General features: G+C 32.0%; 1 protein-coding gene across 4 annotated transcripts in view; it reads right to left on the reverse strand.

Annotated features, from left to right (window-relative positions):
* Window positions 1–2,561: 2,561 nt before the first annotated feature.
* Window positions 2,562–14,603, reverse strand: part of LOC134239575 (adhesion G protein-coupled receptor L2-like) — a 41,155-nt gene continuing 29,113 nt past the window's right edge. Inside the window, exons 1-26 of one of the 4 annotated variants that reach the window (XM_062721742.1) lie at window positions 13,880–13,979; window positions 13,618–13,797; window positions 13,372–13,485; window positions 11,552–11,665; window positions 11,064–11,153; window positions 10,744–10,830; window positions 9,869–9,954; window positions 9,591–9,779; window positions 9,433–9,507; window positions 9,221–9,332; window positions 9,002–9,112; window positions 8,735–8,795; window positions 8,525–8,642; window positions 8,384–8,430; window positions 7,711–7,825; window positions 7,470–7,573; window positions 7,265–7,379; window positions 5,149–5,332; window positions 4,977–5,052; window positions 4,376–4,442; window positions 4,149–4,234; window positions 3,803–3,929; window positions 3,656–3,697; window positions 3,298–3,423; window positions 3,072–3,125; window positions 2,562–2,884 (exon numbers count right to left, since the gene is read on the reverse strand). In XM_062721742.1, coding sequence (XP_062577726.1) covers window positions 2,840–2,884; window positions 3,072–3,125; window positions 3,298–3,423; window positions 3,656–3,697; window positions 3,803–3,929; window positions 4,149–4,234; window positions 4,376–4,442; window positions 4,977–5,052; window positions 5,149–5,332; window positions 7,265–7,379; window positions 7,470–7,573; window positions 7,711–7,825; window positions 8,384–8,430; window positions 8,525–8,642; window positions 8,735–8,795; window positions 9,002–9,112; window positions 9,221–9,332; window positions 9,433–9,507; window positions 9,591–9,779; window positions 9,869–9,954; window positions 10,744–10,830; window positions 11,064–11,153; window positions 11,552–11,665; window positions 13,372–13,485; window positions 13,618–13,797; window positions 13,880–13,964 — 2,610 coding nt within the window. In that variant the 5' untranslated portion in view covers window positions 13,965–13,979 and the 3' untranslated portion in view covers window positions 2,562–2,839. Of the gene's footprint in view, window positions 2,885–3,071; window positions 3,126–3,297; window positions 3,424–3,655; window positions 3,698–3,802; window positions 3,930–4,148; window positions 4,235–4,375; window positions 4,443–4,976; window positions 5,053–5,148; window positions 5,333–7,264; window positions 7,380–7,469; window positions 7,574–7,710; window positions 7,826–8,383; window positions 8,431–8,524; window positions 8,643–8,734; window positions 8,796–9,001; window positions 9,113–9,220; window positions 9,333–9,432; window positions 9,508–9,590; window positions 9,780–9,868; window positions 9,955–10,581; window positions 10,831–11,063; window positions 11,154–11,551; window positions 11,666–13,371; window positions 13,486–13,617; window positions 13,798–13,879; window positions 13,980–14,603 lie in introns of those variants that run through there. The other 3 variants (XM_062721740.1, XM_062721743.1, XM_062721741.1) reach the window with 3 other exon arrangements.

Raw genomic sequence — 14,603 nt, forward strand, 5'->3', positions numbered from 1 at the left:
GCAAAAGTACGTAAATACCTCTTGCTCTCATTCAGCTTTTTACATACAGGCATATGGGATAAGAATATTAAGTCTTGCTCGAAGTTATCATTCAACAAGTCACATGGAATATGACTTTGTCAGGAAATAAAATCTATCAATAACTCAAATGCTAACCGAATTTATATCAATTGCTAGATCATTGTTTATATATTGAATTTTCTACGGGAGGACATGGAGATTACGAACAGAATTCAAAGTCCATAAAACAATACAAAATAGGAGCAGAGCAACACGGACCTCCAAAACATCAGTGGGTGGGTTCAGGTGCCATGGAGGAGTGAGCATCCCCTGCTGACCAGTCACACCTGCCGTGTGCTCCTTGTCATAATCGGGAAATAACGGAAAAATCCGTCGTCAATTCAGTGAATAAATAATGGACTAACAATTTATATGAAAAACGTCAGTCAGCATTTGAATCAATGATAAATTGTATTTCCTGACAAGATCATTGTATCGACCAAAGAACTTTAAACGAGACTGCTGATAATCGTGTTTCATCAACTTGCTTATCAATAATTTACTACAGATTATTTTCGCTTTCCCTTTCATGACAAGAAGCACACGGCGGGTATGACTTGCCTGCAGGATATGCTCACTTCTCCATAGCACCTGATCCCACCTCTGATGTTTTAGAATGTCTTGTTTGCTTTGATCCTAACTTGTATAACTTAAATGAGCTTTCGAATTTGAATACTGATTGTAATTTCCATCTTTGATTTACATATTATGTACGTATGCATTTTATTGTCAAACGTATATATGAAAGTTTTAATTGCAATTTCGCTGGATGTTAGGAAGCATTCTTTATCTGAAGTTAAGAAAAAATCATCTTGGATTTATATAGGTAGATTGCAAAATTCATCTAATTATAATAAGCATTAACAATTATTTCTAAAGAGCAGTAAATGTATTCTGATTAAAAGAAAGAGGGGAACTTATCCAAATGAAATCTCAATATGGCTAGGACTAACCTTGTTAGAAATTCAATAAACTGGTATTTTACAAGAAGAATGATTGATTGTATGTTGTTTTACGTCCAAGGCGAGAATTTTTCAATCATTAAGAGGTGTTACAATATATCCGTATATCCGTGAAAATTCAAATTAGGACCTTAACTCGACACTTTGAATCATAAAGTATTGAGGGATCCATATTGTAGGCCTTTCCTCGACGCTTTCAACCATCGAGTATGGAAGGAACTTTATCGCGGACATTCACTAGACACTTTGGACCATTGAGTAGTGAGGGTTTAAGTTTTTATCACTCCAACGTCAACCGTAGCACGGCCAGGACATCGATTTTTAAGTTCTCATCAAAAGGACCCGCAACTTTTACTTCTAATTGACAAGCGTCTGGTAAAGGAGCAGTTGCTATCAATTGAACACACGACCTTCTGACATCGGAACGAGCGCACTACCAACTAAGCCATTGTGACGACTATTGTAAAATGACAAAGAAACTTCACTAAACAAGATGGAGTCAGGTGTCATAGGAAATGAGCATCCACTAACGATAGGCCTGGACTAGGTGCACTACCCTCCAAGAGGAGAGAGAGAGATGTTGATAAGAAAGAGAAATATATATGTTGATGAGAGAGAGAAATATATATGTTGATAATCTTTTAAACTCAAAATTTATTTAACAGAATTGACATTTTTGTCTAAAAAGAACTATATAATACATTTCAAATAGATGAAAATTATATTTTACGATATAAGTCATATAAGGGTTGAGTATTAAAAAAAAAACCCTCAAAATACCCTTATCATTCGCTAATATATCGGAGGAAGAAATTCGAAGTCTACTTTATGTACTTATCCAAACATTTTCAAGTAGATGGACGTTCGTTCGCTCATTGTGCCGTGTCTGTGCCTATGAAAACTTTTGTAAAAATAAAAGACACCCATACCAGAGTAGATACAGACACGTTACAATTAAAAAGAGCTAGTGGTTGATTTTCGTTGTAAACAACAAAAGGTTTTTTTTAAATACCCGGTATCTAGAAAATAAATTTAGAAAATTACATAATGTGGATAATCACAAAAAAGATGGTGAACAATACTATATTTTCTATATCGTTAATAATTCTTGTGAACATATGAAAAACGCTTTACTCTCAAGACCATATCCATTTATGTTTCCAGTTGCTTCTGTTTCAATACAATGGATAAACGTGCTGATAATGCACGAATTTCGTTATTTAAGAATTAAATTAGAAAAGTTCTTTTTGAAACTTAAGGAACTAATCATATATTTGAAAATGTTAACGCATTAGGAATAAACATTCAAGTTGTGTTATAATGTGACACTTTTTATCAATTTGTTAGAAATTTTCATACCACGTCTTCATTACTACTAGATATCCCGTATACCTGGTAAATAGCGCCCGAAGCGGTTATGATCGGTCATCATGGGGATGCTTTATATTCCTAGGCACCTTATTCTCTTTTTAGAATTTCCACTGTACCATGTTTTACAATTTTGTTCTCATACTTGTATAGTGAATAGAAGTTCTGAGATCGATGATTGTTCGTTTTTATCACAATTTTCATTTCTTACAAACACGTTTCAAAACAGATAACACCATTTTAAAGGCTTAAAAAATGAAATATTTTCTCAAACAATACTGATTTTCTAAAATTTATGATAAAAAACAGAGTTATGTATCAAACAGAACAATATTATATTAACTAACTTTAAAGTCTCTAAGAGAAAAGACTCAGTTTTAAAAGCTTTTATCTGTATAATTGATATTTTTTTAATGATTTAATTATAAATCTTCTTTTGCCAAGCACTTTCACAAGGCTGTGTTGTCACTATATCTGCCTCTAAAGGATATTCCCTGAAATGTCAAATTTCTCAATTAAATCAATTTCAAAGTGACTAAAGATTTTACCGAGTTGATATATATTTCAACACTGATTTTGTAATATATATCCCATTTTAAAATCAATCAAAAGAAAAATCAGATTGTATATTTCAACACAAAATTATCGATACATAATAGTTTATCGTATAGACTAGAATACCTTGATCAGTTTCCGTTTTCCATCTTTAATTTTAGAATCTTTTTCAAGATGGCTCTTTAGTTTCATGAAAAGCGATAATAGTTCTTTTGATTAATATAGTTTTTTCTTTCTTTTCTTTTTTTAAAAAGTTATGCACAGATGACTTAAAATGCTTATCATTTCTTTTAAAAAATAAAATTTTTATGATATTTTTGTTTCGTAAAAGTATACATATGATGAAACTCACTTTAGAGAATGATGAAAACTCCTTCGTGTTCATGGTCGACGGATGGCTGCTCAGTAACGAATAAAGTCTACCTCTCCAACTTTCTGAATCATTTCTGTGGATACTTTCACTTAGTAACTTTCTGATCTGAAGCATTACATTAAAAAAGTCTGTTCAGCATTAATCAATTATATCAACCATATTAAATAAACAAAATCTAAAAGAAGAGTCAAGTAGACATCTTTCTTCTAAATTATAAACATGCTCGTGTCTTTATAAAAAAATGATTTTCTATACTTTTTCTTGCAAAAAATTGATTTACAATGAGAAAAAAAGAATACATAATCAACCACATTTCTGTTTTGTTAATTGTCCCTACCTTTTTGCTGAGAAGGCATTTTGAGATGAAAATAAAAAGCCCCTTAAAAGATAAACACATAAAAGTATTACATGTATATCATGCATTTCTGATAAACAAAATGGTGATGCATAGTTAAAACACTGATATTTGAAACTGAATAGATACCTGAAAGGAGTTTAATAAAGCAAATATATACTGAAAGACGACCACATCCTCATTAATGGACAAGAGGCCAAACAACCACGTCACGCCCAGAACAGGTAATAGAGTACAGATGGACTTTATTCCAGCTCTGAAAAAAATCCGACAAGTTTGAATTGAATTTACTATGTCATTTGTCAGCTAACTTTAAAGAGAAAATAAGAATTAGTAATAAAATGTTAATTTTCTTTTTTTTTAATAAACATACTGACACTTCTGCTTTTCTAGATGATTTTAATTAAAACATTTTCGACCGTCTTTAAGTTCAAATGAATAATGGATATCTAGATTAAAATTCAAAATGACTCACAATATCCTGTTCTTCGTCTTATCTTGTGGTGAGTATCCCGTTGAGCAAAGAGTCACTGCCAGGATGATAACAATGACAATATTGATCTGAAATTAGATGAAAATAAGATATGTGCCATCGGCTTTACCATGCACATTGAGTACCGTACACTTGTCTTTGGGCAAAATATTAGCTTTATTGTATCATGATCGGTGATCTTTAAATGCATTAAATCGACAATATTTTACCAGGACAATGCCAGCTACGGGTCCAATAAATCCATACAAAGCTCCACTATCAAATGATAACCAGCAACTGCAAAGAAAACCCTAAGACACTAATATTTCAATGCAATTGCTTTCAGGGTCCTCCACACCATGTGACTTGTGATGTATATAGAGGAAAAATAATTTTACTTCCGGTTTTATCTAGTTTGCACATTGACGGTTTGGCCTGACACCGCTTGTAAAAGTGTCTCACAAACGCTTTAGAGATAAATGCTTTGCTTGGAGAAAAGTATGCAGTACACTGAGAGCGACACCTAATGATAAACAATGAACACATGGCACGATCACGGAGTGACCGATGGAAAAAGATGTGCAGTTTTTTTTTTTAAATAAAAGAACAACAGACGTCTGGGATTATGTTAAATATTATTCATAAACAACGGGTGCCGGTATGACGAGAAACCTTTAGGTTATTTATACTTTCAGGCTAATCATATGCTTGTAGTAAAAGTAATGCTCAATAATATGAGAGCATAAGCTCTGTGTGTGTGGAGGACCCTTAACGTATTTATTTACCAAAATTATAAATAATTCTTTGAAGGATATAAATGATAATTTTTACCTCGATTTTGAATGGTAATCCTTGTTCAAGGAATATACAACTCCAATAGTTATTGCCGTTATACTTATTGGTATAACTGAAATAAAGTGAGGTTTTTATCTTGCAATTGATGTTTACAGTTCAAAAACTTTTCATAAACAATTTCATTAAAATGTTGTGTTTTTTTACTCACCGACAACGATTCCCCAAACGATTTTATTGAAGAAATTGACTTTACTTTGAAATGTTGTAGCTTTGGAAAACGATATTTTGACCAAGGAGATGCTACTAAAATAGTACAACCCAAGGGCCAGCATCAGGACGAAAATCAACAAGAACATGTACTGTAATAAAGCAGTTATCACGACACATCCGACCTGAAACATAAACCAGAAGTCTTGACCATCTGCCTTTAAAAGGAAAGCCTTCTTTCTAATAAACTCAAGTATAACATTTAATGAACGACTATATGAACAATAAAGAAAAAATTTAACATTATCTAATAAGTTATTTTTCGTTTCACTCGCCAAGGGCAAAAAAGTGATGAAAATATATATATTTCCATTTTTAACTATTATGACATTCCTACACATTTTGAAATGATGTTTATTTTGTGTTTAATAATCTGAAGAAAAGTGAAAAATCAAAGGCCTGAAGGGCCTGCGAGTTGACTTGCTGGAGTCAATTGAGCTTTTTCATACATCTGGGCACCATACCTTAATATATTCAGTTTATTTTGCATCTTTAGAGATTGAATATTATATGTCTGATCCATGTTCGGTTCATAAATAAAGTGTATATTGCTTTTCCTTAATATATACAGGTTGGCACTAATGGGCTTCCGTATTATTTTGACTGGATTCTATAATAAATTTAAGCACACTAGCTGCAGTGGTCAGTGTTATGGAATAATTAGGTTAAAGATTACCACAGCAAATCTGGATTCTAAAAATAGATTTTCAACAACAACTAGCTGCAGCTTATGAGAGCAGCAGGTGTTTGTGTTAGGGAGTATTCTAGGTCAATTATAAATAAACTTCAGATGGGAAGATTAGATCCGCCTAACATGCTTGAAGATATATTCATACGCAGTAATTGTACATCTTACAGATATTTAATCAAAAATTTCTTTAAAAGCATGAAGGCATAAATAATGTTACAGTATGAAATTTTATACAGTTTTTACCTCTTAAGTTTGTACAATCACTCAAACCAAAACATTTTTTGCTAGAACTATTATCATTGGTGTATGGATCACCTTGATGAATGTGTGAAAAATTTTACAGCTCTGAAACGGCTATGTCAACAGGGAGTAGCTTGCTACGCAAGCCAACTCAAAAACTGAACCCGAAATGTATTGAAAATTCAATAATTTGTATTTTTAGGGATGGCAATCGAATACAGAATTTCTAATCGGTTAACCGCAAGACATTCCGACCAATTAACCGGTTAACCGTATGAAAATACGCATTTTCGTGATATACGTACATTTATTATTAAATTGATAAAGTCTAGATGTTAAATCATTTTATTCGTCGGGATACTTGATTTAAAAATATCCTCATGTCTCTATAATTTATTCCAGTTATAATGCAGAATATAGAAAGATAAGAAAACCAGGAATAATGTCTGAGAAATCATCGATACTTTTCTAAAGTAAATTTCACAATGCTCGTTCTGCGTTGTTACAATAATCAATACTAAGTCAACACATTATTTAATTTTTAAAGTTTGTTTAGTTATTTACTTGACAGAAAACTGCAAAAAACCATACTAGTTTGCAGCTCAAAACGCTGATTTAATTATCAATTTAGACATACAAGACAGTCTGTGTTACGACATTAACATTCAAACAGTAATTAACTCTTCAAACACAAACTGACCAATTACCCCAACAATCTCAATCCAAATTAGCATAATTACCTCCAAATCAGGTTGGATATGTGAAAAAACTGAACTTTCAACAGTTATACAGAGATTCCTTACATTCCTAAAAGTAGGTAAACAATATATTGTTTAATTTTATCCGACCAACCGATTACCATCGTTCCGACCGAGTAATCGGTTAACCGGTTAGAAGCTGCCATCCCTAGAATTTACCTTCTGTATTATGACAGGATTGGAATAAGGACATTTCTGAAGATAATTAGTCAAGTAAATACCATTTGATATTTACAATTGCATTTGGGAGTAATGTCTATGCGTACAAAGCATTCTTAATGGAGCCATTATGGAGTTATTTAATCCATAATCATGAAAAAAAAGTATGAATGTTTCAATTATGTATTGCAAATTATCCCAAACCTTACCTTATACTGGATCTTGTCTACTCCTATTAGAAATATCGTGTACGCCAGAGCAATACTGAGACAGAGAAGCACCGTGATCTTATTTACCATTCTGCTGACGTCACAGGTAATAGTTCTGCAATAGAGGGAAAAACGAAACGCGGGTCTCTCTAAATAAGTCTTTAACAATATAATTGATCGATAAATGTCTGATAAAACTACTTACTTCCAGAAAACGATGTAAATGATTGCCGTAAGCAAAGAGAGAAACACGGATATCGCGCAACCAATTATAGATATCCAACTCAACACCTCTTCTTCGTCTTGAGTCTAAATATGTTTTGATAATCATAGAGATATTTGAATCAATATTTACTCAAAAAGAGATACATATTTTCTGGAACTACTTTTTTTTGAAAGCACCAAGATATTTATTGTATATATTTGTAGTATTAATATATTATTACCCTTGAATATGATCGCACCAGTACTGCAAAATTCGTCAAGTGGTTGCATCCACAATTAACGTAAGGATGATTTTCAGATTGTAATTTGCATCCAACAGTTGACCACCCACCAGCACTGTCACAGTTAGAAAAGTTGTAACTTATTTCACAAAACATATTATTATACCTCATTATAAATATTCTACACAACGCGTTATCTGATTGGTTCTAGATTATCACGTGAGCGGGCCGTAAAACTTTATATTTCCCGTCGTCGGCACGCTTTTCATCATATTCCACCTTTCGGAACACCTAGTGTATTTTCCCGCAATGTAGTTCCTGTTCGTTGAACGAAAACTCCCGAGAGAAGTAGACGTCACAATAGCCTGGTTTACGTCACAAAACTGATGATACTTTACGTAATAAATGAAAATGAATTTGAGAGAGGTGCCGAATTTGAAAGTTTATGTTTATTTCAAAAGGTTTTGTTTGTTTCGGTATAATAAACAATTCATTGCATGAATGTTCGGGAAACATGAAGATCATATATGATTTTTCTTGGCTGAGTAAGTCTTCATATTTCCCTCACTATCATGCAATAAATGTATAATATGAAATATAAATGGAAATGTATTAAAATAAAGGTATTTTAGATATCTTTTAAAGGTACTATTTTCACCGATTTGGTACTCACTTTAAGTGAAAATCCCAAAATACACATTCGTTGATGGAATTGCAATCCTAGAAAAAAAACAACGGTATAGGGAAAATGCAAGGAGTTCATAGAATTATACCTATAAAAATAAAGATTCTTTACTTTTGATTTTTAACCTACTTTCTTTTTCAAGAATTTCATGTGCAGTGGAGGATCCAGGGATCTGTTGACTAAAGTTTTATTAATTGTTAATGACATAATATCAGAGGGAATTCTGTATCCTAATTTTTCTTCATGTCTGAAAAAAGAGAAATTCATTAGACTGCTTCGTCTAATCGACAAGTCAAGTTGTATATCGAAAGTTTTTAAATTTTAGAAAAAAACTCTTACCCCTTAATGTTGTTAATTAGGCTTCCTAGCGTTTTGTAATTCACCGCAAGATAAGGTAAACCTATCAATTGGAAGTAAATGTATAACTTTTTGAACTTGAATACAGCTTAACATTGAAACAGATAATAAAACTAAATTAAATTTATTTTGAGAACATACAAACGCCTGTGCTAAAAAAAAAACACACATATTCGATAGACTTGATTGAACAAATGAATTTGAACACAGCTTATCAATAAACAAGTGAAAAAACCAAATTGAATTTACTTTGAGGAGATCCATATGCCTGTGCTGGAAGTACAAGTGATGAACCTAAGGTGTGGTTGTTTGTCGGGAACATTATAGTATCATTTTCCAGAAGTTTTGCAGCATTAAAAACTAAAAAAATTAAAATATTTTAATATCAATCTCTGAAATGGAGACTTTAAAATATTTATAAGTATTAACGATAATTTTACTGATTCAATTGCAACTGCTGTTTTTTACCTATGTTCTTCGTTGTGTTAAAAGTGATGCTTTCGTTCTCGTTGATGGTCTCTAAGACAAGTAAGCCGAATTTGTCAACAATTCTAAAGATTTTACTTACTCGTCTTCTTAACTGTGTCAGGAAAAAATTTAAATAGAGCTTCATTTAAAAGAAAACAATGTTTGATAAAAAGGTATTTTCTTGCTTTGAATAAATCACGAAATTATAATACCTGTTCAGTAGAAATATTTTTCCATGCAGCTGTGTGATTCTCAGCTAGTAGGTTGTCAATTGTAGTCACAATAACCTAAACAACATTATATCAACATTGAGGAATTAACAAAGCAAATGATTGATGAAATAAAATATATATATATAAATTGAACTTACCGTCTTTGGAAGTGTAATATTAAACTTCTTGCAATCATCCAAAATTTTATCTAGACTATCTAGGAAATTGTCTAAATCTTCTGAAGTTAGTTGGTTGGTGAATGAAATGTCTTGCAATCTGCTTAGTACATTTTCAATCCTCATAAGTTTCTCTGTCTCCGTTAGGTTTTCGCTTAGTCCTGTTTCAAACTTGTTAAAAAAATATTTTTAAAAATCATAATCTTAAAAATAGTGTTCCTGTTAACTATTATAAATCTATTGTTTATATTTATACATACCGTTTCTTTGATATTGTTCTTGTTAGTCACATAATTAGTATGTTGTTCCTGACGATTCTTGTCTTCAAAGAATGGCGTTGCTGTACCTAGTAAAAAACGACAGAATTTAAGTAAAAGATTGCTTTAACATCTTTTACATGTAGATGAACGAGATTTAAGGGTTAATTTAAGAAAACATATGTGCGCAGAAAAAATGATATAAAAATCTACTTATCGCAAAATGTTGGATTTTTGGTCAATTGGATTTTTTTTCTTCTGTTGATTATATAGCATTAATAATGAAACAACGTAACATGTAAAAGCGTTAACTGTTAAAACGTTCCGTATTGATTATATTAATCAGTTGGGTTTAACCTTTTTATTTAATTATAGTAAAAAAACGGACGTAAAATATGTAAAGTTAAGTCCTGCAATCATTGCAACAACTAATGTAAAAGTGATCGTTTTAAATCATTATAGTGGTTATGATTGCGCGCCAATAATGCAGCAAATCCATTATTATAGAAGAAATTTTCACACGTACACTAAAACAACAGTTTTATCACAAGTGATATTTTATTAAATATTTTGCTACTAATAAAATTTATGAATCAGTAACTGTGCTCATTTATGTACTTTCCTTTTAAGAAGAAATCACTGTGCAGTGAAAAAAAATGAATGGCTGGCATTATCATTGACTGATGTTTCTAGTGTGGATGTTGTTGATTGGCTACCTGTTGTGGATGTTATTGATTGGCCATCTGTTGTTGATATTGTCGCTTGGTGACCTGTTTTGAATGTTGTTGATTGGCTACCTGTTGTGGATGTTGTTGATTGGTCATCTGTTGTTGATATTGTCGCTTGGTGACCTGTTTTTGATGTTGTTGATTGGCTACCTGTTGTGGATGTTATTGATCGGTCATCTATTGTTGATATTGTCGCTTGGTGACCTCTTTTGGATTTTGTTGATTTGCTACCTGTTGCTGATAACAAAGACTCCGTGATGAAAAATTTCACTGATAACATACGCCATGATATTTTTCTTAGTTGAAAGATAAAAGCAAAACAATCAATAAAATTTTTTAAAAAAATAAAATCCCATTTATTTTAAACAAACTTTATGCAATAAGCAGAAAAGATATATTCCTACTCCTGTAAGCAAGCACTGTGTTTAGCTAGAGGGAAAAACTTCTTGCTCTAAAATATTTAACATTACCATTGAAATCAACAAATGATTCTTCGTAAAGCGTTGTTCGTTCAGGTACATGTGAATCTGGTAGTGTTGATTCTAAGATTAAAAAATTAACTGAAAGTAAAAAAATGTGTTTTATTCAAACAAAATTGATACATTATACATAGATAGAAAGAGGGATTGTTTTATTTTGAAATGTGTATTCTTTTTTATTACTACCAGGTGCAAAAGAAGTTCCATAAAAATTGGTATCGAACACATGGCATTAAATCTGTGATATGACACACTGTATCATCTCTACTGTTTCATCACGAAGTCATCAATTAAGAATAATACCTTTGATATATTATTCTGCTAAGAAATGAATTTTTCCAAAAAGATTCAAAGTTATGTTTTGCTCGACCATCTATATGTATTAATCTTCCGAAACGTTTGCATGAATACCTCTTGATTAAAGCAATAAAATTATTCTTAATTTATAACAGTTACTACTCAAAGCTAGCAGTACCCACACTGACAGATGAAGCCAGCAATTTCTTTACACGAGACATCGTTCCAATGAAAGTTGCGACCATACAACTTGAATTGTAAGCAATTTTCATTTCCTTCTGCGTTATTAGGCTCATCTTCAGAAAAAGAGAAGGGTTTCGTTAAACAAGGAGCTCCATTTTTCAATTTTAAAAAAAAGTGTATTTACAATATAAACAACAAAATCCTACAAAACCCATTCAGTATTTAAATATATCTCAAAACAAATTAAAATTCGATATTAAGAATTATCTTTTTTTTATTTACAGAAAAGAATTATCAAATTTTTCAAAACGAATTTAATTTTATTTAATTTTTTTGCCTTCTTAATTTTTTTCATTTCAGCGAATTGACTCTATTTCATTATGAAGAGATATCGAACCGTCAGGGTAGTATAGCGCTCACTCTGTGATTGGAAAGTCTTGTGTTCGAATCATTGTCCTTATAAGAACGAGGGTTTTGTTACCTGCTTTGGCATTTGAGATTAATCCCTACTGATTTTTAATCTATTTTTTTTTTATTGTAAAATTTGGAAGACACTAGGATATATGGTGAATTTCTTGCCCTTTAGCTTGATTCAAAACATCTATTTGGTACTTTAATTTGATATGACAAAGTATCAAGGTGCCCCTTTCTATAACAGACCCATCACCTGCATAGAAAACAATTTAAAGTACAAGAGTTATAATTTAAGACCCTTCAAGTTTTGGACATTCTTAGACGATTTAGGTTCCTTATCATTAACTTTATTTATATTTTATGTCAAGCAGTCGTAGGTTGAAGCATATAAACATTGGGGATAAAAATGCTCAAGAAGTTCTACGAGAAATTAATAAAGTACAATGTGTATTATTTAATTGATTATAAAATTGATCAATAATATTGTATTTTGCATTAAGTCCAATTCGAGAATATTCGGTCAATGAAGACGTCACTATATACCGGTGAACGATTTAAAATAAAATCCAATTAAGCAGTAAATGATCTTTATCGTGCCTACCGTGAAAAGGGACCGGTTTTTAAGATCTCGTCTGCAAGACCGACGAATTGAACTTCTTGAACCGGTCACTTTACAACGAACAGTGACTGTCTTTGCTAATATCTTGCAGCAAACGAGAATCGAACCTGGGCATTTTAATAGATTCAGTGAATGGAATATTTAGAATGTAGAAATTTGGCTTTACGGACCGTGGATATCAGCCTGGATAGCTCAGATGTTAGAGCACATGACTAGCAATGCAGGGGTCCCAAGTTCGCTTCCCGGTCCAGCCAACTGTTTTCTTTGTGCATTTTTCCTTTTCTACTGCATTAGGCAGTCAGTGTCGGGAGCCTTGTTAAGGTTACAATGTAAGTGTAAATTAGTTATTCCTGGCAGGGACCTAGAACTTGTGTCTTTGAGGTCGAAGACTGCTTAAGGAGGAAGGAATGTATAATTTCGGGCTTTACGGTCCGTTGATATCGGCCTGGATAGCTCAGTGGTTAGAGCACTAGTAATACAGGGGTCACGGGGTTTATTCTCGGTCTAGCCAACTGTTTTCTTCGTACATTTCTCCTTTCCTACTACAGAGATAATTAGCTGTAATCATCAGGCCATTGAAACAATAAAACTTGAAAGCGGGCGATGTCTTAGCATATAGGACATGAAAAATACATACATAATTAGACCAGAAAGATTCCTTTTTTTAAACTAAGTCAATCGAAGACTGATTAAAAACTAACCGTACTATCCCCTTAAAATATAGAATGTTCCATTATAACAATTTCTAACAACAATTTCAAATTTAAATCAGTATAAAAATAAAACCTTGAGCCCAGTATGATGGCTGAGTAATTGGAGTATCGTCTATCCACGTCCAGTTTTTAGAGGGATGTTTCTTACCCCCGATGGAATACGAACCAACGCTTTGTCTAAGATTATCTACAGTGAAAGATAACTTTACGTTTAATATCTTCTTCTCGTTTATATACAGTACAAACAAACATATGCATATGACAATATTATATTGTTGAATTCATTTTAAAATATTATATGTATTACATTTCTACTCACCGAAGATACAATACCCTTCAAAAAATGTCCATCCATACGCTAAAGTTCCCCCGGCTTCTTTACAATACTCAGCTGCTGTAAGCCAGCTGTACTTTTTCAACCCTTCAAATTGGTATGTTTTTCCATTTTCCTCACAAGGCTTTAGTAGGCAGAATATTTCGGGAACGGAAAATATTATTCCTGTAAGTTGTAAAAATTATAGAGAGAGAGAGGGAGAAAGAGAGAGAGAGAAAGAATAAAAGATCGAACGCCTAATACATACCTATCAAGATAAAATTTAAAATCATCGTGTGTTGTTTTTTCGTATTATCGTACGTGTTGAACAGTTCTTTCAATAGGAACTTCATGTTGCTATCTATTTACGTCTGAACAAAAATAGATTAACAATAACTAATTTTATAACAGAACTTGGGCGTTTTTACTTCCGTATTTTTATTAAGTGTTTGTTCTGAAGTGTTACAAATTATATGCTTGATAATAAGTTTAAAAATGCTCAATCTTTATTATTTCACAGCATTTTTTTAAAGATTTCCAGATAAAATATCGAAAAGGTAGGTTCATTCTAAAATACACAGTTAGATGGCCTTTTTATGATTGAAAAACAAATATAAAATATTTGCCTTCTTAAAATCATGTTATTAGCTTTAGGTTCTTTGATTTTACTTATGGGGCACATGACAATAACTAACTGAAGTACCATTTATGCTTTCTTTTTTTAAACTAGCCTTGATAAAACGAGTCTACTACACTTAATCCAGCCGACCATCTAAGATCTGTCCTCATTTGCTTAATAGTCTTTTTACTCTTTACACTTCCTGATAGTAAGTAGAGTCCTCGAGAGAGGTTTTTTTTTTTTTACATAATATTGAAAGAAAGACATCATAATCGATTTAAAATCTTCTCCTTATTCCCTGTATAGAAATTTATTGCAAGAAAGAGTTACAAAACAATCTTTAACTCATAGTTGAGCCTTTGAAATTTTCAAT

The sequence above is a fragment of the Saccostrea cucullata genome, unplaced genomic scaffold (genome assembly GCF_032062105.1).
Source record: "Saccostrea cucullata isolate Sc308-1 unplaced genomic scaffold, CSIRO_AGI_Scuc_v1 ctg9551, whole genome shotgun sequence".
In the NCBI taxonomy this organism is placed as follows: Eukaryota; Metazoa; Mollusca; class Bivalvia; order Ostreida; family Ostreidae; genus Saccostrea; species Saccostrea cuccullata.